The sequence below is a fragment of the Musa acuminata genome, chromosome BXJ1-6, assembly GCF_036884655.1.
Source record: "Musa acuminata AAA Group cultivar baxijiao chromosome BXJ1-6, Cavendish_Baxijiao_AAA, whole genome shotgun sequence".
Lineage (NCBI taxonomy): Eukaryota > Viridiplantae > Streptophyta > Magnoliopsida > Zingiberales > Musaceae > Musa > Musa acuminata.
This window is the reverse complement of record NC_088332.1, coordinates 11965025-11990274: the sequence shown is the minus strand read 5'-3', so window position 1 is coordinate 11990274 and position 25250 is coordinate 11965025. Positions and strand designations below refer to the sequence as shown.

Genomic DNA, 25250 nt, shown 5'->3' with positions numbered 1-25250 from the left:
GCGATAACCTTTGTGATCAGCCTGCAAGACTTCGATCATCGGATCCTCAGAATCAAGGAAACTTAAACTAAAGATTAAGTGAAAGCTCAGTCAGATCAGAATTTTGACATCAGATCATTACAAGCCTGTCTCATGTTTAATCTCGATATCGAAAAGCCTGGAAGCTGGCCATTCAACATATGTAACAAAGCCTGCAATCATAGCATTATCATTCAGCATGCTTATGCTGTATCACAATCTTTCATATGACTTCCAACAGCTCCTGGAAGTTCTACTACAAAATTCCAATATATGAAATGCTCCCAACCTAAGAGGAAGATCTCAGCAAAGTCGATGAACATGTCAATCATATTCAGGTTTCACTAGAGGCTTGCAAGCGTGAGAAGCAGAGGAACTGGAACTCCTTTTCAGCAACCTCTTCTTCACAAGAGGGACCAGTGACTGGACGACGTCCGCCATTAAAGGCCTGTAATCAGCCTCAGGTTGCACACACATGGAAGCAATGGCAGCCACCTGAACAGCATCCTTCATAGAATAGTGACCTTCCAATGCTGGATCCAGTATCTGAGTTACTTTTTCTCGATCACTGAGACATGGCAGAGCCTGCGACAACCAAAAATATGGGTTATTAGATTTGCCTGAGAGCAAGTACAATCGTTGAGGGTAATCATATGCATTGAAAGCAGAAGCTAAAAGCATTAATTTTTTGCAGCCATATAGTATGTTACGACTTCAGGTAATTGGACTTTGTTAAGGACCAGAACATTTTCGGCAGAAACTAACCTAATAAATATATAGCTCGACTGTTTTCTAGATGGCTCTTGGTTTCCTTGGACATGATTGTGTCCTTCGACCCATGGTCGTCATCCGAAATAAGAACCTAAGAATGTGAATGTAGGATGCGTTGATCCTACAGGGCATATGTCACTGATTGTAAAATTACAGTGATGTTAAGTGGTCGGACATTATTGCGCCCTTCGACAGATTATCATCTAAAATAGAAACCTAAGGATGTGAATGTGGGATGCAACAATCCTATTGCACAGATATATATTTCTGTGCTAGACCATCATTTATCTATCAGAAAGCTCTATACCTACAAAATATCAATTATAAATAAAATAAATGTGCTTTGTTAAGCATTTCAGAACATTTCCAGATAAAATACTCACCCAGGTTACGAGTACACCTTCCCCTGGTGGCCTATTCATATCTACTGGGACTCTACCAGTCAGCAGTTCCAAGAGCACTACTCCATAGCTGTATACATCTGATTTAGTTGTCAATCTCCCGGACAATGCATATCTGGTAAAAGAATATATTAGGATGCCATATTAAAAAGAGCTAAGCCTTTTTCATGAACTGCATCACTGAAGCTAGAACTAGATCATGCAAGTTAGAAGAGATGAAGGCTTTGGCGGTACTCTGGAGCAACATATCCTTGTGTGCCTAAAACACGTGTGGAAACATGGCCTCCTGCTTTATCGGATCCAAGTTTTGCAAGTCCAAAATCTGAAACTTTGGCATGGAAGTAAATGTCCAACAAAATATTGCTGCTTTTGAAATCCCTATGGATGACAGGGGGGTTGACGTGCTCATGAAGGTACTGCAGACCTTTTGCAGCTTCAAGAGCTATTTGCATTCTCGTATCCCAGTCCAACTTTGAAATGCCACCGTAGGAACCTGTAGATTTGAATTAAGTCGATTCTTATGACCATTCATACAATGTTCTTGCTTCACAATAACTGTAATTTATGTATAAGGAAACAGATTCTGCTTAGGAAATGTCGCAATGCCAACATATTTCAATGACAAGCACCAAATGGTATACAATTTAGAAAGCTACACTAGCTCAATTCTAGAATTCACCACAGGCTCTTACACCTTGGAGTTGATGATATGAACCAATGGCTCTTAACCAAAAACCATGTTTCCACCTTTGATTCATCACTCCTCTTATAGATCTTATCATATATAATACATTTTCATGCAAAATATATAATAAATTGGTATCGGTTACTTTTCAGTGTCAAGGAGGTATGTTAGCTTTGATGTCACATAACAAAACAGCAAAATTACTATGTAGGAAAGTATGTCGATGACCATGATCTCAAGGACTTGCAAGTAAAATGCATTAAATAATAAGCTACAATCACTTGACTGTCGACTAAGATTAACAATGGATTAAAGCAAATATAATATAGGAAATATGCAGAAGGAGAAGAAAAGGATTAGAAGATATTATGCAATGGCTCCATGGTGAAGTTGTTCTGAGTGACCTAGATGATTAGGTTCAAGTTATAGAAAGAACCTCTCCACTTGTAGGGCTCATGCTTTGGGCTGCCCTTATTAGAAGCAAAATATCAGAAAATGAATAATGTCATACAAAAAAGAATATTGCAGTACCAAAAGACATTTGCCCCAGATTCTTTAAGACAATTAATTCTTCATTCAAATCTCACTATTTTGGTTATTCAAGTGTCCCCTGCCAAGACTTTTCCCAAGTATCACAATGACACCACAAATTCCCAACTAATACAAGAATATACAAAATAGGGTGCCTTTGTCTCTGCCGGAGGCGTTCGGATTACCACAATAACAACATATGACAATCAGTCTATGAGTCGATTTAACTGATGATGCTCCACTAGCACCAGATGTTATGATTCCTAGACATGTGAAACATTTGGTACTGTCATCCTTTGATCTGCATATTTAGGGATAAATTCTTCGCATATTGTCATTTAACATGATTTGAAACAATGGCTGCGGCAAAATCTTCAGATATATATTTTTGCCTTTGCTTTAGACTAGAAAAGATATGTGCTGAACTAAGACTAGACAAGCCATTTTGTCTTCATGTTTATAAACCTAAAACTTGGCCCTTCATTCGTAATATGCTACCAAGCTCCTACCGAGAAACGTGGAATCAAAGTTACCACAGGATATCATACAAGGGTTCGTTTGAAGATTAGTATAACTTTCAGGATGGAACGTCATGTCTATTCTTTTAAGGGCCTCAAAGGCTATCAAAATCTAAACAAACTAGGTTAATATTGCAAAGCAAAGAATTACTGATGAAAGCATATAGTCACGTAACTGATACGGATGCCATGATCAGACAGAATTCCAAGACTCAGGTAAAGCAATTTCATAAAGTTTGAAGGTACACAAACAGATCATGTCAATGCCAAATATACACAATCAGCATTGCTTAAATTTTCTTTTCATATATCTGTTTCTCAATCAAAGCTATATTCCTGTGTTAGAACATGGAAAGGTACACATATGTATAAGTACGAGCTACAATCAAGAGTATATTCTGCAAAACAAAAAATAATTCTAGAAGTAATTAGCTGACATTAAGAAACTACTACTTGAAGTGACACAATTTTCATCATGTCTTTCTACAACCACTTCATACTCTGAGCTAAGGAGGCCTGCATTTTCTTCATCATAATAGTTTGTTTTCTTGGAGTTAAATTATACCAATATGCAGTACCAGTATGCTTGACAGCATCAGCCATTAGCATATTACACCCCTTGATCCCCAAACTAAGAGCCTCTTCTCAAATGTAGTCTCAGGAAAATCCCAAAAAGAATACCTATCAAAGCAAGATCAAGAAGAACATAATCATACCTTTAGTAGGATACAGATGTTCCTGAAGACCCCCATTAGCCATGAACTCGTAGACCAGAAGCCGATGCCCGCCATCGGAGCAATGGCCGATCAATGTCAGCAGGTAGGGCGAGTGAAGGCGCGTCAGCAACTCCACCTGTCATTCCAAAACCCAATCTTTGTCGCCTCAAATGCCCTCCAAGAAATTTCAGTAAGGATGTAGGTGAAACAGTGGAGAGGACAGGAACCGACAAGAGACCTCCATCTTGAACTCTTCCTCCCCTTGCTTCCCCGGTCGGTCCATCAGCTTGACGGCGACCTTCCGCCCATCGGGCAGCGCTCCCCTGTACACGGCCCCGAAGCTCCCGTGCCCCACCACACTGCGCTTCCCAAACCCGCCGGTCGCCGAATGGAGCTGCTTGTAGGTGAACACCTGCACCCCTCTCTCGCTCACCACCACCGGCACCTCGTCGCTGCCGCTGCCGCTGCCGCCGCCTAAAGGTGCCGCCTTTTCCTTCTGTTCGCTCTTCCCTTCCTCTACAAAAGTTAAAATAACCCAACCACGGTGACGAATCACAACAATGGAAAGAAGAGGAAGCGAGAGGGGTGCTCACTGAGGGAATTGAGGTGCTTGGAGACTTTGTTGCTGATGTAGCAATAATAGCTGAAGGCGACCAGGAGGGAAGCCAGCGAGAGAGCAGCGAGGACAACGATCACCAAGAGAGCCACGCCTCCCTCTCTCCTGTACTCTTCCTCCATTTCTCGCTTGAAAGTAACAGTGCTCGATACTGATGCCGATGGAAGAAGAGGAGAGCACAAGTGAACTCCACTGTCCGAGTGGGTTGGGCACGGCTTCCTTCAGGAGCCCGAGAGAAGACGACAAAGTCATAAAGAAAAGGAACAGGAAACACGAACAGCTTTCTGAACTGGAAACAGTGGGACGGAGATTGCAAAGCTAGTGCTGCACACCTTTGTTTTACTTTATGTTGCTTGTTTTGGTTTCTACTCGATCGTGTTGTTTTTTATCTGTTCTTCCTGCAGAGGATGCTTAAGACGCACACTTTGACTCGGGTTTGACTGCTCATCAACTTTTGGCGGCCATTAAATGTAACATACTAATGGATATCATTTCTTCAAATCAACGCTGAGATTAGCAATGAAATCAATGGATATCATTTCTTCCTTCACTCCTTTTGCTCAAAATCATGCACTTCACTCTCGCCATGGCCAGTTGAGCTGCGTGACAAAAGTACGAGCATCTGCCAGGACTGTGCCTCTGGTCACACCCATTGTTTACTTCTCCTGAGCGCGTCGTCTCCGCCATTGCCTTGTCTGCTTCTTCTGTTCCACCGCCCTCGCTCTCCTCCTCGTCTCGTGAGTCGTGACAAGCAACATTTAGTTGTCGATACCGCAGCACCAGCACAGAATCGTACAAGAAAGCCGCGTTCGTAATTGCTGAACACATATCTATTTACGTGAATCATTTCGTCACGAAGTTACACTTTCTTTCGTTATTTCCAGCATTATACATCAGCATTAACACTGCAAATTAAAGTGTTCCGTATCAGTTCCCAATCTTTTTTGGACCACCCGGATTTCTTACCTGCTTTTTATCGGATGATGCAAGAGCGTTGGGTCTAACAATCCTATCACGAGGAAGGTATCTGTCGGGTCTTCACGAACCAGAGTAGAATATGGAAAGGCTGCAAGTGAATGCAACTTCTGTGCAGGATATGCAGCGTGGGTCTAATCTCAGCCGTGCGCCTGTTTTGGCCAGATCAACTTTCTGACGGTCAAGATTAAAAAGTTCCAACTTGCAAGGTATGCCGCGTGCATTTAATCTCAGCCGTCCGCTTGTTTTGGTCCGATCAGCTTTCTGACGGTCAAGATTAAAAATGTTCCAAGTCGCGAGTTCTGGCTCAGAACAGACGGCCAATGTTATTGGAAGACGAACGGGGCCCAGTCGATTTACTTTGCGAGCGGACCAAGCGAAGCGAGAGAACGGGAGGAGCCTAACCGCTTTTCATGTATCAAAACAAGACAGCGACTTTTACGGGTTTTTCTCGTCTCGCTCACAGCTAACTTTACTGTTCGATCCGCCCCCCAATCCCCCCTCTCTGTGTCTCTGGTGGTGATGGCGGAAGGGAAGCCCAAGAGCCCGTTCGGAGTCTGGAGCACCATCAAGCCCTTCGTCAATGGAGGCGTCTCCGGCATGCTCGCTACCTGCGTCATCCAGCCCATCGATATGGTCAAGGTACGCCGCCGGCCTTCGCTACCACCTCTCTGATTTGATGTGCTGTTGTTACTATCCATCGAGATATGGCCATGTTTCGTTTTCTCTCTCGGTGCCAAATTGTGTTTCGTTAGGATCCAAAATCTTCTTTATTGGGTTTTCTGGATTCAAGGGAAATGCTGTTTTTCTTGCCGTTCTTGATGCTAAAAAGATGAATGTATTTATGAGATTTCACGATGATTTGTTGTTGGATCTGAGATCTGTGCTAGGTTAGTTTTGTTTGGGGTTCTGATGCGGTGGTTTGATGGAATTTTATGTGGATTGCAGGTGAGGATCCAGCTGGGGCAGGGATCAGCTGTCGAGGTTACGAAGAACATGCTTGCCAATGAAGGGTTTGGCTCCTTTTACAAGGTTCGCTTAGTGTGATTTGTTTCTAATTTTCTTTGCTTCCCTTCTCGATATACTCCGTGCTTTCTGGTTGCTAAATGATCTGCAACATAATTAATCCTGATCTATAAATAAGTTCCATTGGTAACTTTTAATACCATGCAAGTTTATCTTCTTCCAGCAATGTTCCTTTTCTTTCTTATTTTTTTCTTTTGATGTACAACTTTTCTATCTTTACCAGTTTGTCCAACGTTAAGATAGTTCTTTAACCTTTGGTGTTTGCAACAATTATCATAGTAATATCTCCAGAAATAAATTTATACATTTTAAACAGTGCACCACCTCTTGGAGTTGTCTTTTTATGTTTTGGGTTTAATTTTTTATCGTTCTAATGTATTGTTCTGATACAGGGATTATCAGCTGGTTTACTAAGGCAAGCTACCTATACAACTGCACGATTGGGTTCCTTTAGGTAATTTAGTTTCCTCTTTCCTTGAAATTGCTTATTCATAGCATAGTTATATATATATATATATATATATATATATATATATATATATATATATATATATATATATATATATATATATATATATACTGGAGTTCTATTTGAGGATTTGATACTTGTTGGCCATGGCCTTTGAATCACATATACTTGACGTTTGCAAACGCAAACTACAGATTTGGTTGGGTGTAGAAAATAAGCTTAACTGGTTGCATGTGTTAGGTTTCTGGAATGCTCTCAATTGGCTAGTTGGAGATGCCTCAGGTTACTAGGCTAAAGATGAGTAAAAGGTGATTGCACCATGTTTGCCGGTATTCATGTTGTATCCATTATTTAGGTAGACTTATCTGGGTTCAATGTGGTTTCCACGGCACATTAACAACAGTATTTTTGTCTTTTCTGATTGTTATTCGTCAGGCCAGATACTACATACTAATTCCCTGATAGATGGAGAACTGAGAAGTCTCTGTATAGCTCCTATCTTTAGAAACCTTATCTTTTTACTGGTTATAACTTGTCCGTCCGTGAAAGATAGAAACAGTCTTTTTAAATACTTAAAGATAAGATTGCATACATTGAGCCTCCTTGGACCTTACTTTAGCGGGAGCCTCCTGCACTGGGTATGCCTTTTAACTTGTTCAGTGTTGCTATCAAAGATTTAATTTTTGAGTGACAACTCTGCACTAATTTTTTCTTGGACTGGCACAATTTTTAGGTACAGTTTATTCATAAAAAATCTAAAGAATTTAGACTTTGGTACTATGCAGTATGTGGTATACCAGTTAGCAGTCAGACCAATTAGGTGTTGTCAATATATCTGAACAGTTCTGTTGGTTCTTTAATTTATGTAGTGAATTGTTTTAGCTCAATTAAGTTGAATAACTTTTGCTGATAATCCTAATAATTATGAAACTTTTTTACAATATTAGTCACCTTTAAGATAAATCTGATGACTAAGTTTCCAACATATAATTGATTTTTGTTTTTTTTCCTTTGTTGTCTTACTTTTGTTGAAAAGGAAAATATTTCTAAAATGACCTAAGATTAGATCCAAAAGCCTCTTGCTTTTACAGATAATTCGATGCTTCTAGTTAAATTTAACTTTTGAGGAAAATAATTAATTGGACAAATGAGATCTTGGGTAATTTTGTTCGGAGAACTTTTTGGTTATTAGTTGAGAATGCATGAGGCTATGTTACTGTGGTTGCATTATCAGTTTCTTTGAATAAGTGTCTTCTACCCGTCTAAGGAGTTGGGAAGTATACTCTTTTGATGAAGATTGAAGGTACTAAAACTTATGTGTTGCTGCCCTTGATTTACTGCCAAAATCTCTTTTACCTTGAAGATTAGTTAATGAATTCGTGTTAGAGGACCTAATTTTGCAGAGGTCTTATAACCAGCTATTATATATTCTGCTTCCAGTTTAAATAAAAATAGATATACTTGATTACTAATGTAGCAAAGTCTTGCTTTGTGTTAAACTACAAAAAAGCTAATCCCTTTGTTTTTAGTCACATATTTACCCTTATTTCCTTTATCACTTTTTTTAGGGTGCTGACAAACAAAGCTGTCGAGGCTAATGATGGCAAACCACTGCCTTTGCTTCAGAAAGCTGCTATTGGTCTAACAGCTGGAGCAATTGGAGCATCTGTGGGAAGCCCAGCTGATCTAGCACTTATCAGGATGCAAGCCGATGCAACTTTACCTGCAGCACAACGACGAAACTACAAAAATGCATTTCATGCACTATATCGTATCATTGCTGATGAAGGGGTTCTGGCTCTATGGAAGGGTGCAGGTCCAACAGTAGTAAGGGCAATGTCATTAAATATGGGTATGCTTGCATCTTACGATCAGAGCGTTGAACTATTCAGGGATTCCCTTGGTTTCGGCGAAGTTAGCACTGTTCTTGGTAAGATGCAAAGCATTACTTCTTATCTGCTCTATTTTTCTAATATTAAGGGTTTTGCGAGTGATAGCCCTCCATGGCGCTTCGGACGACTGGTTTCTAGTATGGTGGATAAGTTCTGTGTGTCATGGTTTCCATTGGATTGAGTGATGCCTTGAGACGTTGACCTTTAGTATAACTTTTTTGCATTGTGAATCTATAGAAGTTGGTCTTTTAAAATTGTTTCTGCTAAAAAATATTTCAGGAGTTCTTGTCATATTATTGCTTTGACAGCATCTAAATTTTAGATATTGGTTACAGTTAACTAGCCTTTAAAGTTTCAGAGCAAGTGCCTGCCTTTTCTACCATAACATCAAGAACAATATGAGGTAGCTCCTAGAGGATGTGACCTTCAAAGCAGTCAAAATTATGTGGTGTCTTCTGGACTAAAATGGCTTTCTTTAGCTAAACAATTAATTGTATGGAAGAGGCTTGGATGTTACTAATGGTTGCTTACTATACTAAGCTTGCTTTTGATATGGCAATGCGCTTATACTTCTATGTTCTGCATCATATTCCTGAACATGTTTCTTTGACATTACTTCATGATAGATGAAAACTCTCATATTTTGTTTGTTTGTGGTAAGCTCAAATTTCCCGGGGAGTCTTGCTTCATTTTATATAGATGTGATCATATTCTTTTTAAATAGCAGTACTTTAATAGGTTGTATAAGTTGCAGATTTATCCTTTTTATCTATCTTTTCAGTAATTTTATTTTTCTGGTGTATCTTCTTTGCGTTTACTTTTAAAGTAGCATATGAATGATATTCGGCTCATGCATTCGATTGACAAAATTTTGAATACTGCAAAAAGGTAACTCTGGAGGGCAGCTCTATTGGACTTTCTATACCTCTGCCTATATAAGAAGTCCTGTTTCAAGTCTAATTTTTCTGTATTCTACTAATTATGAATTGAAAAATGTGGTTGCTCATGACCTTTGGCATTTTAACCCGTCCAGCAGAATTTAGTTAAAGCGGTGTCTGATTATATTTAAGAAAATCCCTTTAGAGTGGTTGCAGAATTAGGACTCTAAATACTGCCAGTGGAGATTGATTGGTTGCTAACCATGTCTTCGTTTACAGGGGCAAGCGCAGTTTCAGGGTTCTTTGCATCTGCTTGCAGTCTACCTTTTGATTATGTGAAAACACAAATACAGAAGATGCAACCTGATGCCAACGGGAAGTATCCTTACACTGGGTCTTTAGACTGTGCCGTGAAAACGTTGAAGTCTGGTGGCCCCCTCAAATTTTACACTGGATTTCCTGTCTACTGTGTGAGAATTGCTCCCCACGTCATGGTAAGGCCTCATCGTTTATAGTCAAAACACTTGTTGCTGCCGTCTTCTCGACGCAAAGAATCATCTGTTTGTTTGTCTCAGCCATATTCGTATGTGCCATGTTCTGCAGATGACGTGGATATTCTTGAATCAGATTCAGAAGGTTGAGAAGTCTTTGGGCCTATAGAATCCCACCTTATCGGATCGGTATAAGTTGTATCGTAATTGTTCTACAATAATTTCTCGATGATTGAACCTTTTTTTAGTAGGCTGGTTTTCGTATCATCAATCACAGCCTTCCATTTTTCTTCTTGATTCACATCATAAGGTGTAATAGCCCATTGTTGTTGTATGTACTTCATATTGGTCAAGATATGAATGATACTCATACAGCTGTTTTTGTTGGAATATCTGCTGAAAATGATTTGGATGGGTTATATTTTGTTAGACTCATATGTTCTTTCTGGCTCCACAGTCGAGGATGATGCCATTGTGACGAACGGAGGTGGCCGCCGCATCAGCTTCAGCGCCACGGGTTGAGCCCGAACGGGACGGACTGTCACCATCGCCGCTCTCATAAAATCTGGCCGGGGCCATCACGGTTCGACTCGATCCAATCATGTGGGAGGGTTTCTTATCAAGTCCGCGTGAGTTCCTGCGGGTGTTCCTCTCAGAGTGGCCCATATCAGCCTTGTAGCATCAACTGTTGCTGCCGTGACTTGCTTCTCCATTTCTAGCTTTTCCAGATTCGAAATGTCTGCTGCTCTTCGGAGGGAGTCACCTAACTGCGCCAATAATTTAAGAAGCTGAAGGCATGCCACAGGAGCAACGGTGGCCCCCCAAATACTAGAACAAGATTTAGAGTAAGTCCTCACTGCTTTTTCTTTTAACGCCACACCTTCATTATTTTTCTTCATCAAAGGCAAAAAGAGTGTGTTTATTAAGCTATTCTTTGACAAGATCCTACCTGCTCTGTCTTCTCAAGTAGGGGTGGCGAAGACAAGCCCTCTCCGGCGTGGAAATTGCGGAGGGCTGATTGTATCCCAGACGACTGAGGGAGTGCAGCCGTGGATTGTGTACAAACATGTCACGGTTCGCCATGATTCCCCAAACGTCATCGCTCCTGTGGTGCGAGGAAGTTGAGTATGTTCTTTTCGTGTTGCGTGTGACAACGTCGATGAGATACGAACATAGGTGGCGGGATGGTGACGCGAAGGAGATGGCATCGAGTTGGCAGAAATGGACGGATGATGAGGTGGACGGAGACGTATAGTATGTGAAAAATGAGTGAATAGAAATGTTGGGGAAGAAAGATGAGAAGGCACGAGGGAGAAGTCGAGATATATATTTTTTTCCAAAGAATGCCAATGTGGTCCATCGAGGGATATTCTTATTGTTGGCTTAGAAGAAAAGATGATGATTTTTGTAAAAAAAATTATGTTTTAGATATTTCTTAATAGGCATCCATATTTTATTTTTTAAAATAATATCTTTAGTGGTCTCTTGATAATTTTCTTATTTATTATAATTTTTTTTTTTATCAAAAACACTATAAAATTTACTGAAAAATATTATAAATGAATCAAATAAAATCAAACATAATAGAAAACATTTGATATATTATAATTTAAAATAAATGTAAAAAATAAGTGATGAAAAATGTATGAAAAAAAAGACAAAGATATAAGGACAAAAACATGGAAGGAGATATTTTTATATAAAGAGTTGCCAATGTGATCAGCTAAGGGATATTTTTATTTTTAGCTTAGAAGATAAAGTGATTTTCATAGAAAAAATATTTATATTTTAAATATTTCTCAATTGGTATCCATATAGTTTTTTAATAATACTCAAGTGGTCTTTATAATAGAAGTCTAAAATATAATAGTCTAAAATATCTTTAGTTCTCAATTGGTATCCATATTACTCAAGCTGTTTGTTAGAAGTTTGTTACATTGTTTTTACCACATAATAAAAATACTGTAAAACCTAATATTATAAATGAGTCAAATAAAATTAAAATATAAATCATTTGATATATTATATTATAATTTAAATAGGTATTTATAATAGTTTATGAACAACATCACTCAGTAAGAAATAAAAACTTGACTTGTTACAGTATTTTCGTTACCATAATAAAATATCATAAGCTTACTTAAGAATACCATAAATAATTTAAATGATTTTCTAATCTCAATCGGACTACTTAAGATTCTTTTAGGAGATTATTAGTGATGCTTGAAGATTCAATTTCTAAGATTAAAACAAGTCTTAAAATGATTATCATGCAATAATATTGGTTTAAGATTCAAGCTTTAACAAAATACAATAGGATATTGTTACCAATGCTCAAAGGTATAATTCTTGAGTCGGAAATGATCCAAATGTTATTTCTCCTAATCTTATGTAGAATGCATTTGTAAAACTCTAAAAAATATATAAATGGTAAATTTAACCATTTAAATCAAATTTTGGATTGGTATCAATCAAATTTTGATCAATACTAACCTGTATCAATTGATATAAGACAAGTTTTAACCGTATAGATTGATACATACTTTTTGATCGATATCGTCATATTTTAGTATAGTGTTTGAAATAGATTAATCTACGTACCAATCAACTAGTTAATCGACATATGTTTCATATCATTTTTGGATGATATGTTAAACTTTTGCTCCTAATAAAATGAATGAGATGCTCGAGTTAGAAAATTCCTAGGTGGCGGGAAAGATTCTATAAGTTTATCTATATATTTAGAATCTTATTATTCACAACTTCCATTTTACTATTGATAACACTTACTATTGACAATCCTTAAAAAAATATTATTTTACTATTTATAGCTCCAATATTATTGATTTATTTATTTTTTATTCATCACAATCCTTTATTTTATCCTCGCTACACATACCACTTGTTAATAACACTCACTCACCACTGTAATATTTATTGATGTTACTTGATATCGAGTGAGTTTGCTCGTCACATCCTCGACTTCATCCTCCGAGGAGAAAGAAGAGAAGGTGATAGGCAACAAAGAGAGTGAGCAATAGATGTGAGCGAGGAGGAGAAAAAGAAATGAAAAGAGAAAATAAGCAACGAAGGAATTTAAAGAGCTTTAATAGGCAGGAATGCTTGTCATGGGAGAAGGGTGACCGTGATGGATGCGACGATAATACTTTAGCTTACGAAAGGTGCAAGATTATTTTTATCAAATTAATGAAAAAATAGCCTCAAGTATAAACTAATTAAAACGACTGTCATTCGCTAAAAGTCCCAACACTGAAAATTTTTTAGGTAAAATATGTAAAATATTTTATTAATGATTTTATCGATACACACTCATCGTAGTCTACTCGTGGGAAAGATTCACGTGACAGAGTTCACACAACACGGGCGAAGACTTTGTTGTTGCGGTCACCGATCAATTTTACTTAGGCTTCACTTCGAGTACGCACCCCGAAATCTCCGTCATTAAGCCTGAAAGCTCCTCTCAATCTCAATTCCAGCCTGTCTTAGGTCACCCACAATTAACGTTGGCCATCTACTTTTAGCCGACGAAGCCACCCCTATCGTTCCCATGAGCTCATCCTCCTCATGCAATCTGTACCCGAAAAGGACCCTCTATGCTACTACGACACCACGTCCCTCACCTCCTGCACACCTAAAGGCCACCTTGGGTATAACTAAGCCAATCGATACTTTGCGTGTTTGCAGCGTTTACTTTGACTGATATGTGATCGTCACCTCACCTTTGCGTGTTATGAGTCGACACCATTCATTGTTTAAGGCAGAAAATAAAAGCAGCTTATGATCACCACCATTACTTTTCCCAGTAACACTCCTCTTTTTCACACCTTTTCTGCTGCATAAAACTACAAACACCTTTTGACTTCCGCGCTTCATCGCTGTAACGTAGGTCCATCCGCTCCTGTGCCGAGCGCAACAATCGGAAGAAGGAAGCCTTCAGGCCGACGACAACGTTGCGACAGGCGCCTGCCAGCCGAAATATTGTACGCCTACATAGCTGGTTCCTGCTCCGCAGCGGGGAGGTGATGGCGGCCGAACGCGGTAGAGCCATCACGGGAAAACCGACGGCTGTGATTCCCTCTCCTCGCGCACATCAGACGGCGGAGATGACGCAGGCCGTTCCGTGGACGGCATTTTCTCCTCGGGTTCGTTACGTTCCATCTAACCCTTCGTCCTGTCGTATCGGACGTCGTTGTCCCATCTCTGAGCTCACGACACCTGTCTCCTCGCGTGTGGTTCAATTCTGGCGGCGACACATGTGACCCAAATCGAGGCATTGCAAGTTTTGTCTTACAACAGTACATGACTGCTCCGAAACCATCGACGTCGCATGACGCACGTGACAGGACGGCCATGTTTAACGGGCCCCGTAACGGTCGGCAGCGCCGACATTATATCGGGGAAAATTGCACTTAACTCCTTAACAAATCCAAAATTAAACAACATACATTGCATTTTATGCACAGACATTAAGTTGATGGCCTTAACAAAATTGCACGAGAATTATCGGTAGTCATATTAAACTGTAGGTCAAAGGTTACGAATGTACACGAGACGAGAATGAGTCTACATACGTGTCTGATGGATTCAGTAGCTGACATCGAATCTAGTAGAAGAACACAGACGGGAAATCGATTCTCTACGATTTAAACGGAGGATTTAGGAAGAGTAAATAAGAAAGCAGTGAGGATATAAAGCTAAATCTAAATATGCGTCTAATTGACATGAAAAAAATGGTTAGGAAAACCGTCTCTTTTGTTCGGCTCTAATTGCGCTACAGAGAGATCCTCCTCTCCGGAAGCAACCGGCACCAGCCAGTCCACGAAGCAATATCCATTACCTATTCGATTAAATACCTGCCAATCGTAGCCACTCAGACGACACCGTAACAGAGGAGCACCAAACGGGACGCGCCTCTCGGTCTTCCTCTCGCGATCTGTGGGTGATGGCGGAGGGGAGCGGCAGCGGTAGCAGCAGAAGCAATAGCAGGGCGCGGGCGCTGCTGCTGGGGCGGTATGAGGTGGGGCGGCTGCTGGGGCACGGCACGTTCGCGAAGGTATACCACGCGCGCCACGCGGGGACGGGCGAGAGCGTGGCCATCAAGGTGCTCGACAAGGAGAAGATCATGCAGAGTGGCCTCGTCGCCCAAACCAAGCGCGAGATCGCGATCCTCCGCCGCGTTCGCCACCCCAACATCGTCCACCTCCACGAGGTCATGGCCACCAAGTCCAAGATCTACTTCGTGATGGAGCTGGTTCGGGGTGGCGAGTTGTTCGCCCGCGTCGCCAAGGGCCGACTCCCCGAGCCCGCCGCCCGCCGCTACTTCCAGCAGCTCGTCTCCGCCGTCGCTTTCTGTCACGCCCGCGGCGTCTTCCACCGGGACCTCAAGCCCGAGAACCTCCTCCTCGACGACCGCGGCAACCTCAAGGTCTCTGACTTCGGCCTGTCCGCCGTGTCCGACCAGATCCGCCAGGACGGCCTCTTCCACACCTTCTGCGGCACCCCGGCCTACGTGGCCCCGGAGGTGCTCGCTCGCAAGGGCTACGACGCCGCCAAGGCCGACATCTGGTCCTCCGGCGTCATCCTCTTCGTCCTAATGGCCGGCTACCTCCCCTTCCACGACCACAACCTCATGGCCATGTACCGCAAGATCCACAAGGGCGAGTTTCGATGCCCCAGATGGTTCTCCGCCGACCTCGTCCACCTCCTGTCCCGCCTCCTCGACGGCAATCCCGCCACCCGGATCACCATCCCCGAGATCATGGACAACCGCTGGTTCAAGAAGGGCTTCCGCCAGGTCAAGTTCTACATCGAAGACGACAAATTCCACCGCTTCGACGACATCGACACGCCACCGGCACCCCTTCCGCCCCCGGACGAGCACTCCGAATCGGAGTCCGAATCAGAGACGAACTCGAAGCCCAATTGCTCCACCTCCAATTCCTCCTCCATAAGCGGCGGTCCGCGACGGGGGCTGGGGCTGCCTCGGCCCGCGAGCCTGAACGCGTTCGACATCATCTCCTTCTCCCCGGGGTTCAACCTCTCGGGGCTGTTCGAAGAGAGTGGGGAGGAGGCAAGGTTCGTATCCGGGGAGCCCGTCTCCAAGATCCTCTCGAAATTAGAGGAGATCGCCAAGGTGGTCAGCTTCACGGTGAGGAAGAAGGACTGCCAGGTGAGCCTGGAAGGCACCAAGGAAAGCGAAAAGGGCCCTTTGGCGATCGCGGCGGAGATATTCGAGCTCACGCCGTCGTTGGTGGTGGTGGAGGTGAAGAAGAAGGCCGGGGACCAGGGTGAGTACGAGGAGTTCTGCAACAGGGAGCTCAAACCCGGACTGCAGAATCTAATGTACGACGAGCTGTCTGCCGGCGCCGCCAACATCGCGTCCGATACTGAGTAGAGCACCACACATCTTGAGTACCTCATGCAACCTTGAACATGCTCTCTCTTCTTCTTCTTCTTCTTCTTATTCTTCATAACTCCATATGCTTTTTGCTGTGTTCTGTAATATATATAACTATTGTTGGTGAGCACTCTTATGTAAATTGGTGATTGACATTACTTCGTTAAGAAGATGAACACGAGCTGTTCTCTTCTCATGACACCTCCAACAGCTTCACGATGTGTGTGTTGAACAGAGTCATGGCTTCTTCGAGGGTTTCTTCCATTCTTCGCCTTACAGAAGTCGGATGTTTCTTCCACAGCTTCTTGCAAGAAGAAGCATCAAACAAAAATTAATGCTTCAAATAACTCAAGAAATTATTGTTCTTCCTGTGAAGAATTTGGAATTACTTGAATGACATATCCTGGCCAACCCTAATGGACTCGGTGTTACAAGCTTCTATGATCTTGTAAACTACGCAGCTGTTTCTTTCTTCCTGTAAAGAATGACACCTCGTTTGTAGCCTTCTCCCAGTTGACATGACTTCATATAAATATATGTGATTCGATCACAACCACTGAGCCGACGAAGAGATGCCTTGTTATTATTTGTTTTCCATCTGCTAGTTTGATGCTTCCACTTTTGGAGTTGCAGAATAGAACCGAGGACAAGTTTCTATCATTTTCTTAATGAGTTCATCTCCGTCTTTATTTGGGAGGAAAGGCTTAAGAGCTAGCAATCAGCTTCAGACTTCAAACTACTGTAATAGGTGACCTTCGTCCATTAATTTATAGAGATTAGACGCAAGCGTAAGCTTCTCGAATGAGGCTAAAAGGACACTCATGCATGCCCAGATTGTACATGGATTAATCATTTTCTGGCGTGCACTCTTCCGGTCGTCTTTGATGTCGACTTGCCTATTCAAGCTGCACGGAAAAGGCCACCGGAGATAAAAAGACAACCAATGCAATTCCAATTAGATTCATCATCGATCTCAACACATCTCGATGCTTATTTGAGAGTCGACACGATTGACTTTGGGTAGGAATCGTTTACTATTCCACTTCAGTGCTGGGAAATAGAGCCAGAGATTCGAGCACATCAGATGATTCTTGTTGTTCACTTGCACTGTGGATTCCTGCCTTTGTTTTCTCGACCAGATAGATCTCCTCCCATCCATTTCCTGCGTAGTAGACAAATCAACCCAACTCCATACTGGAGTTGGTCCCAAAGGAACCTTTGGGAAAGTATTTTTGGAGACAAGCGATGGTAACGGAACACTCGGGAATAAAGACTCAGAGCAGAGCAGACGGTCCTGCTCCTGTTTTGTGTACTGTGAATTAGATGCATCGGGATGGGAGTTGTACCATAGGAATTACTTCTGTCACGCATTCTTCCATTAATAAGAGAGAGGGACAGAGATCCCACAGCAAGTGAAGCTGGTCTGACATAACATTTATATTGCAGTCCTCTCGATGCAGAGTACGGAGTAAGATGACTGGTCACACAGTTAGATCTACACGTAACATCATCTTTTCCTTTGGTTCGAGTATTACTGTTCTCCATGTCTATTAAAAATTTAATTGGAGGTAACCACTCATCTTTATCATCACGATGTTGGCATTCTAACCTCCACTGGCTGATCATCTTGGCTCGCAGTCACGAAAGCATCGAGTGGTGAAAGTAGAAATGCCTGCGAAAGATGCAAAGAAGATGAGGATGACAACAATGGAGGAGGATTTGACTCCCGAGTTGCAGCTAAGCTTGAGATGGAGATCGGTAAATGAGAAGGGTCATGAGACTGAAGAAAACACATGAAACCTGAGATGCAGTTGTTGGAGGGAGATGGCAGCAGCAAAGCCGCTCTGAGTACTCCAGGGCATCGGAGTGAGATCTTTCAAGTACTTGTTGTTTCAAGGCCTATAGGGATTCATAACTTGCTGTCGATGAAATAAGATTGAAGCCAATGATCCTTTTATGAATTTGATAGAGAGGATATGTGGTGATGATCGAATAAGTTCGATTTAATTCAGACCTAATTTAGATTTAAACCATTTGATTATGCTTAGGAGGCATTTGAAATTCTTAAATTAGTGTAAAATACGAAGGTTAATTAGGATACTCGATGCGATTCTTCTAATACTAAGTTAGTGACAAGTGGTGTTTAAGACTAAAATGAAAGAGATATCGTAAGAAAATTATTTTTTTCTAATTGATTATATATATATATATATATATATATATATATATATAAGATATTTAGAGAATATTTTATATCAAAATCTAGATCACATGATAAATTTAATAATTTTAATTTTTTAATATTTTTTATAAATTAAAACGTGACATATATAATGAGATCAAATATCCAAACCATCGATAAAAAATATTAATTTATCTATGAACATAGTCTCATCCTATAAAACTAAATATATTAGTAGGAAACTTACTAATTAAAATTCCTTCTTAGTGTTCATAATTTTTTTTATTGATAATCTCTTTAAAAAATAATAAAACTAATTTACTATTCATTAATCGCAACGGTCCTGAAACCGCCAACGTCATTCCAACTTCGTTCCGTAACAGCTCGCTCGTATTCAGGGCCACCAATCAACGTGCTTCCCTTGGCGGGCCCACATCTGCCTCCTCTTATCATCACCGCCAACCAACACCTCCCTCCGTTACTAATTAGCTGTACCACCAAACCCCCGCCCCAAAGGCATCGTCTGGACCGTCTGCAAGGACGTCACCTGCTTCACCGCCCTCTTCGCCCGCCCCCATACTCTCGCCGTATACCTCGGCAACATCGTCGACGGCACCTACACCGGCGTATACCACGTCATCATCTCCCTCCACTTTTACTTCGACTCCCACCGTCGTCGGGATCGCATCCCCGGCCGATCTGGTCCTGCCGATCTCCCGGAGCTTGCCACCGGTCGATGGACTGTGACTCTTGATCAAGAACTCGACCGACGTCCAGCCGATGAAGCTCGCGATACCGACGGACGCTTTCCTGTCTTTCCACTCCGCAGATGAGTTCTGGTACACCAATCCCCCCGATATGTGTATATTCAAGAACAACCTCACCGATCCGCCCGGAAACGGGGCTTTCGGGGTCTTCACCGCCATCCTAGATGGCGATGTCGTCGGCGCCATTTGGCCGTTCACCGTGATCGACACCCACTGCTCTGGAGGCCCATCACCGGCTTCGGATCGTTCGACGACATCGAGATTACCCCCTTCTTGGGGAGGATCTTGGATGGGAAACCTCATGAATTCGGGTTCGGCGTCACGGATGCTTTGAATGTTTGGCTTGTTGATGCCAATCTTCATCTCTGGTTGGATGAGAAGAGCTCGTATGCCTCCGGAAGTTTGATCAAGTATGAAGCACCAGAGTATGTGCCATCTTCGGATTCCCAATTTAGGGATCTCGATGGACGATTCAAGACGAGCGCAAGCAGGTACATATCTTCGACGGGATGGGTGAAATCATCTTATGGGAAGATCACCGCCCATTTCTTCCAAAAGCTACACGAAGCATCCATCCATCTTCTGTATGGCACCTACACCAATCAGACCATCGATTTCAACTATGGCACCTACACCAAGCATCCATCTTCTGTATTGTACTCCGGACAATTTTTTCGCAGCTTCCCACTGTATGTGGACTCTGGGACAATCGACCGAGTGAATGATTCATAAACGGGCTGCAAGTATATCACTAGGATTCAACGAGAACAAGTTTTCAGGGGAGAGATTTGGTTTTACATACACCTTGAAGAATCTGCAGACCAAAAGTGGCTATATGCGTGTGAAGGAGAATTTGGTAACAGAGTGGTTTAGCCAGCACTCAGCAAGTGTGCAGATATGAAAGCACTGATGGCTGCTGTTTTAGGAATGTGAGCACCAGCAATTACAGTGTTCTGTATGATAATTCAGAGGAAGCTTGCTCCAAGAACTCACCAGTAGGCATAGAGTTCTTCTCTAACTGATATCTTCCTTCTCCAATGGGGAAGTTTCTGGCGTCTGAAGTGTATAGGTCGAAGAATGGTGATTGAAATATTTAACCTAGCTGATTCTTCCATTGCTCAATAAAAGTAATTCAAGCTCTATGAGGCCACTGCCTTAGATTTTGGGTTTTCCCGTTTCTGCTGCATCAAAAGGCCTGTAAGTTAGGAAATGAAACTTTATGGTCTTTATTTTACAGCACGAAGGCTGTGTTTATGTTTGATTCCATGCTTCATTTAATTGCCTATGATCGTTGTTGATGTTATCAGAGTTTGAACCATTTTCTTTATCTGTAGTTGCATTCATGTCTCTGAGTTTTTTTTACATTCTAGATTGCAGCAATAGACATCAAACAAAATCTTATTCCTTTTTCAGAGATAATAGTTGCTATTTCTAAACTCTAATTGTATACTTGACTTTCAAGAGGTACTAGTTTTAGTCCAATGAGTTAAATTATGTTTCCTTTTTTTATCTCTATAAAATGAGTATCATAAGTGGTTGCGAGGTATCACATTGTCAGACACTGCTCTAAGTGCTTTACATGTCAGACTAACATTGTTATAAGTGCTTTAGAAAGTAATCTGCAAATGATGATACTTCGTTGGAAAGAACTACTAGATGAAAACTGTAGATTCTTCTGAAAACAAGGTGTATTTTCACTCGTTACTATCAAATCATGTTTGCCTGATATGGAATTCCTTTCAAGTCTAGACTACTTTTTCAGCTTTTGAACCTGAAAAAGATGGTTGCCTGATATAAAGATGGTTGAGCTGTTCATATCACATAATAAATAAACTGACAAATGGCTTATGAATGAACCATATGAATTGCAATACATTCTCTTAGCAGAGTGCTTATGATAAACAAATGAACATTATTATTTTTTATTTGTGAAGCAATTCACAGATAACTTAATGCAGCATGACACTAGGGATTCGACAAAGCTGATCTCATTCCATATTTTATCAACTTTATCATGAGAAACCAGTCAAAAGAAATCAGATTATTATGGAAATTTGAGAAGGTGCATTATGAAAATCATATTTTATTCTCCATGCATAGACGAATCCAACAGTATTCAACTTAAAGCTTCTGGTCCATTTCTCTTCCATTCATCTGGCCTTCAACTTGAAATTTTAAGTGCAACCTTACTCCGCACCAAAGGCTAAAAGCTGGCTGCCTCTTCAAACTTTGTCCATGGTAACTTGTGCTTGGCAAGTTTTAATTTCTTTGCTGCTACACCCATGACATTCCCATTGCTCTACAAGAAAAGGAAGTTAAAACTTTAGGAAAAAGCTGACATTGAACTAAATTTCTGAAGAGAGTATTCTCTAAGTGAACAAGTATATGTGATCACACATGTATAATATGCAAATGGTGTGCATTCGAAATTTCAGAACCATAATAACAATTTTTGTATGTGGTAGTTTCAATTCAGTTCCTAGAATTTGAACTACATATTGGTAGTTGATCGATAAGGATATCCCAGAAGGAATTAGATTGCTCATTGTATATGACAATGCAATCGGCATACATTGTCACTTGACAAGCTATCCAAGGATTATTTTTCAAATTCAAATAAGAAATCCTAAAATGTGAATGAGCTCTAGATTGAACTTACAAAGAAGAGAGGAGGGGGCATTGCAATGATGGAAAACATAGAAACAACAAAACTCAATGTTTGTCTTAGAAGTTGCAGAAAGTTAAGGATTTACATATTGAGAATTTATATTTCTATCTTCTATTCAAACATTTGCTTATATGGCACATTAGTAAATGAGGTTGTTTATTGTTCTTCCAACCAATGACCAAATCTTGCATGATAGTGTCCCTTCGTTGATTGATCCATTTAGTTGTTTATTACTGTCTTCTGTTAAGTGTATCAATTATTAACTTAAATTCTTTGTTAGTTATTTGTTGCTACCAAGGTCAAATATTGGTTGGTAACGTACTAATCGATATTTACCGATCCAACAAATGACTGGTATCAGATTATATGGTCAAGTGCTGATTTGTATCATTTTCTTGTACCGGATGATACAGGTAGCTGTATCGCTTGGGACACTGATACCATATTTGATTCACTAGATTATCAAAATCGATACCTGATCTCTACTTGCTAAGTGCTCTGACTGATCAGTTAACTACTGAATCAAGAAGCTAAGGATATGCTAACCTGGAGGCAGATTCCAAGTACACCACAAATGGGATAGTCTTGAGGACAGCAGTAATCAGTCCCAGTGCAGCATACTGCATTCTCATAAGAACAGCAACCATAGAGTAGGCAATACCCGAAATATTCATATATGCAGCAGCAAGTTTCTCCAGATGAGCAGTATGACATATCTCCGCACACAACCGGTGAAGGGCTAGGTGGAGGCGGCAGAGGCGGTGGTGGTGGCACAGCAGGTGTCGGAAACGGGGGTGGAGAAGTGGATTGTTTGGTTGGATAAGAAGCCATTGCATTTATGGCACAAACACCATAAGGTAATCCTGTGTTCATCCTGATGTATATGTATCCTTGCATTCCCCAGGTTGTTCCCCATGAATTTTTCACAATCCAATAGTCAACATCGCCTTGTGATCCATATCCAACAATCAGTACTGCATGGTCAATATCATCAGGATTGCTGGAGCAATCTCCATCATATATTCCCTAAAAAGTTCACATTTTTCTTGTTAGTGCAGGCATATGTTAACATGAGGATTAGTGTATTGACAATCAAGTGCAGAAAGATAGATCATCTAGTTCTGTGGCCAGTTACTTACTCCTGCATATAGTTGAAAATCCAGTGATGAACCAACTATACCCACACTGATAGGCTGTTTAAGAACAGCACAGAGGAGAGCATCTTCATTTGGAGTCACATCTTGGTATCCGTCAATTGTCACCGCTTTTATTTTCTCCTAGTGAGATTGTGTGAACACAGAGTCAGGAGCTTTGAGCACTGAAATCGACAGTCAGATACTGGAATGTTTGTCATGATTTGTGTACCTTTATGGTGTTACATGCTTCATTCTGGCCTGTGTAAGGATAATTTGACTCCGTGTCTATTCCCTTATTTTTTACGACCCACTCAAATGCATAATCCATATAACCTCCCTGACAGCCTGCATTTGTTTTATCACAGTCAATCAGTTCTTGTTCAGAGAGGCTGATAAGGTCTCCTGTAGTGATTGCATTTATCCCTTCCATTGCCCCTGTTGAAGAAAATGCCCAGCAGCTGCCTGTAGCAGAAATTTAAGGCCATTCCATTAGATATCCTATACAAAATTGTACAAGTCATGATAGAGAATAATGTCCATCTGATCCATTAAACCAACTTTTAAGCCATGATATATATATTATTTTCTTTCTAGTTACTGATAAATAGTAACATCTGCTTTGTTAGATGGTTGACAATCAAATTAGCATATCAGTTGACAAGTGTTATGCTAGCTTTCAGTTCTTTGAAACACCATCATAAAACTGCGTGCATGCTCCATAAACATATCTTGTCTCTAACTTCTTGATTAACTGTTATCAGTGGTCTTAATTTTGCATTGCATACACACATATATATACAAGCACTGAATGAATGAAGCTGCAGAAAGAAATAGTCGTAACAGACTCGATCAGTGGCTACTTTATATGCTTCTATTGACTATGTTTCATAAACTTGTTATGGTGATTGCAGGCAAAATGGAGATGAAGCCCAAATTCCCTGAATCGAGTGTAGGACATGTTCTAAAAGAAGAGAATACTCCAAGGTAAGAGCAAATCTAAGCACACTTACCACAATATCCTTGATCTTTAACTGCCGTCACGACTCCCTTCTTCCTCCAATCTAACGAGGCAGGTGCGTCGCAGCTCTCCCGTGTCTTCTCCATGTCCCCTCCCCTGCTCATTTCTACTTCTCTTTTCCTACCTATCTTGCTCATATACGCGGCCTTGAACTCCTCGTTGCTCAGATCAGCAAACCTATTGAGACCCACTGCATGGCCGTGGCTCGATGACGAAGATGATCGCCTCGAGTTCCTATCGAAGACGTACCGGAGGTTCGCGAGAAAGTACTCGAACCTCCGAGCCTTCTCGGCTGGATGCATGTACACCTTGCCATGCGCCCTGCACCACTGCTCGAAGAGCTCGTAGCTGCGTTCCGTTGCATTAGGACCAGGCTCGTACCCAACGATGGCGTATTCGCTGGGAAGACGGCACCAAACGAGGGCTACCGCTGAGAAGCAGAGGAGGAGAGCAAGAGTGGCCTTCATCGTGTGGGAAGCCCTATTTGGACGAGGAGCTTGCGAAGCTTGCTTTTATATACGTTTGATGCTGTGAAAGGTGGTTGACGGTGGTGGTCTGAATGGTAGTTGGTTAGCGTGCTGGAACCTTTCTTCAGCCTTGAAATAGATGGCACCGATGATGCTTACGGAAGGAAGTATGCTGCGATCTACCCTTCAAAACCTACCTGTTTACGAATGTTGGGATAATAGATATGAAAATGGATAATGTCGAGACCACTGATGCAGCAGCCCAGCTGTGAATTCATCTTTGCTGAGCAATCATTTGTTCCATGGATGCCATGATCCACATCCGTGAGGTTCCCACACTAGTCTGTACGATAGAGAGAGAAGTCGAACTTTGGGCAACCAACCATACAACAAACCAAACCGTGATGTTTCCAATTTATCACAGTTTCAATTTGGTTTTGTTTTGGTCGATCGTTTTGATTTACGATTCAGCCGGATCAAATCAGACCAACCCAAGCCTTGCAGATTACTATCGTATGAGTCCGATGGCAAATATGTAAACAAATATGCATAGAAATACATCGTTTTAATTTTGTTTCTTCCGTAAATAAGTATCATGAAACGAACA

General features: G+C 41.3%; 4 protein-coding genes and 1 pseudogene across 6 annotated transcripts; 3 read left to right on the top strand and 2 right to left on the bottom strand.

Moving 5' to 3' along the window:
* Positions 1–178: 178 nt before the first annotated feature.
* LOC135676301 (probable serine/threonine-protein kinase PBL7) lies at positions 179–4544 on the bottom strand. Its single transcript, XM_065187327.1, has 6 exons — positions 4234–4544; positions 3879–4156; positions 3641–3776; positions 1425–1683; positions 1173–1305; positions 179–603 (listed from the first exon to the last, which is right to left on the bottom strand). Exons 1-6 carry the CDS (start codon positions 4376–4378, stop codon positions 343–345), a joined length of 1212 nt encoding a protein of 403 aa, XP_065043399.1. The 5' UTR covers positions 4379–4544; the 3' UTR covers positions 179–342.
* Positions 4545–5630: 1086 nt separating this feature from the next.
* On the top strand, positions 5631–11426 carry LOC103987819 (mitochondrial dicarboxylate/tricarboxylate transporter DTC-like). 3 transcript variants are annotated; one of them, XR_001978613.2, is made up of 8 exons: positions 5631–5873; positions 6180–6263; positions 6650–6711; positions 8295–8656; positions 9776–9990; positions 10100–10176; positions 10445–10832; positions 10958–11426. XR_001978613.2 is itself a non-coding variant. In XM_009406238.3 (6 exons), exons 1-6 carry the CDS (start codon positions 5754–5756, stop codon positions 10154–10156), a joined length of 900 nt encoding a protein of 299 aa, XP_009404513.2. In that variant the 5' UTR covers positions 5632–5753; the 3' UTR covers positions 10157–10377. The 3 variants fall into 3 exon arrangements, 1 of the variants encoding a protein (XP_009404513.2); XR_001978614.2 differs by having other exon boundaries at positions 10955–11426; XM_009406238.3 differs by lacking the exons at positions 10445–10832; positions 10958–11426 and having other exon boundaries at positions 5632–5873; positions 10100–10377.
* Positions 11427–14887: 3461 nt separating this feature from the next.
* On the top strand, positions 14888–16606 carry LOC135676300 (CBL-interacting serine/threonine-protein kinase 12-like). The gene has a single exon (XM_065187326.1). It carries the CDS (start codon positions 14951–14953, stop codon positions 16400–16402), a length of 1452 nt encoding a protein of 483 aa, XP_065043398.1. The 5' UTR covers positions 14888–14950; the 3' UTR covers positions 16403–16606.
* A 1547-nt stretch (positions 16607–18153) lies between these two features.
* LOC135677438 (peptide-N4-(N-acetyl-beta-glucosaminyl)asparagine amidase A-like) lies at positions 18154–22831 on the top strand (annotated as a pseudogene).
* LOC135676298 (cysteine protease XCP1-like) lies at positions 21422–24866 on the bottom strand. The gene is made up of 5 exons (XM_065187322.1): positions 24169–24866; positions 23388–23620; positions 23162–23299; positions 22569–23048; positions 21422–21653 (listed from the first exon to the last, which is right to left on the bottom strand). The coding sequence occupies exons 1-5, from the start codon at positions 24641–24643 to the stop codon at positions 21558–21560; spliced, it is 1422 nt and encodes a 473-aa protein (XP_065043394.1). The 5' UTR covers positions 24644–24866; the 3' UTR covers positions 21422–21557.
* Positions 24867–25250: the final 384 nt, after the last annotated feature.

What these genes read in the sequence shown, in the direction of transcription:
- LOC135676301 (XM_065187327.1), bottom strand. Translation starts at nt 4,378, where the DNA reads ATGGAGGAAGAGTACAGGAGAGAGGGAGGCGTGGCTCTCTTGGTGATC. An exon ending in CAAGGATATGTTGCTCCAGA is followed by an intron (nt 1,306 to 1,424) that starts GTACCGCCAAAG and finishes TTCTTTTACCAG; the next exon opens with ATATGCATTGTCCGGGAGAT. An exon ending in AAGGTGTACTCGTAACCTGG is followed by an intron (nt 604 to 1,172) that starts GTGAGTATTTTA and finishes TGGTTGTCGCAG; the next exon opens with GCTCTGCCATGTCTCAGTGA.
- LOC103987819 (XM_009406238.3), top strand. Translation starts at nt 5,754, where the DNA reads ATGGCGGAAGGGAAGCCCAAGAGCCCGTTCGGAGTCTGGAGCACCATC. An exon ending in CGAAGTTAGCACTGTTCTTG is followed by an intron (nt 8,657 to 9,775) that starts GTAAGATGCAAA and finishes CTTCGTTTACAG; the next exon opens with GGGCAAGCGCAGTTTCAGGG. An exon ending in GAATTGCTCCCCACGTCATG is followed by an intron (nt 9,991 to 10,099) that starts GTAAGGCCTCAT and finishes CATGTTCTGCAG; the next exon opens with ATGACGTGGATATTCTTGAA.
- LOC135676300 (XM_065187326.1), top strand. Translation starts at nt 14,951, where the DNA reads ATGGCGGAGGGGAGCGGCAGCGGTAGCAGCAGAAGCAATAGCAGGGCG.
- LOC135676298 (XM_065187322.1), bottom strand. Translation starts at nt 24,643, where the DNA reads ATGAAGGCCACTCTTGCTCTCCTCCTCTGCTTCTCAGCGGTAGCCCTC. An exon ending in TAAAGATCAAGGATATTGTG is followed by an intron (nt 23,621 to 24,168) that starts GTAAGTGTGCTT and finishes TTTCTGCTACAG; the next exon opens with GCAGCTGCTGGGCATTTTCT. An exon ending in TACTTGGAATCTGCCTCCAG is followed by an intron (nt 21,654 to 22,568) that starts GTTAGCATATCC and finishes CTTTTCTTGTAG; the next exon opens with AGCAATGGGAATGTCATGGG.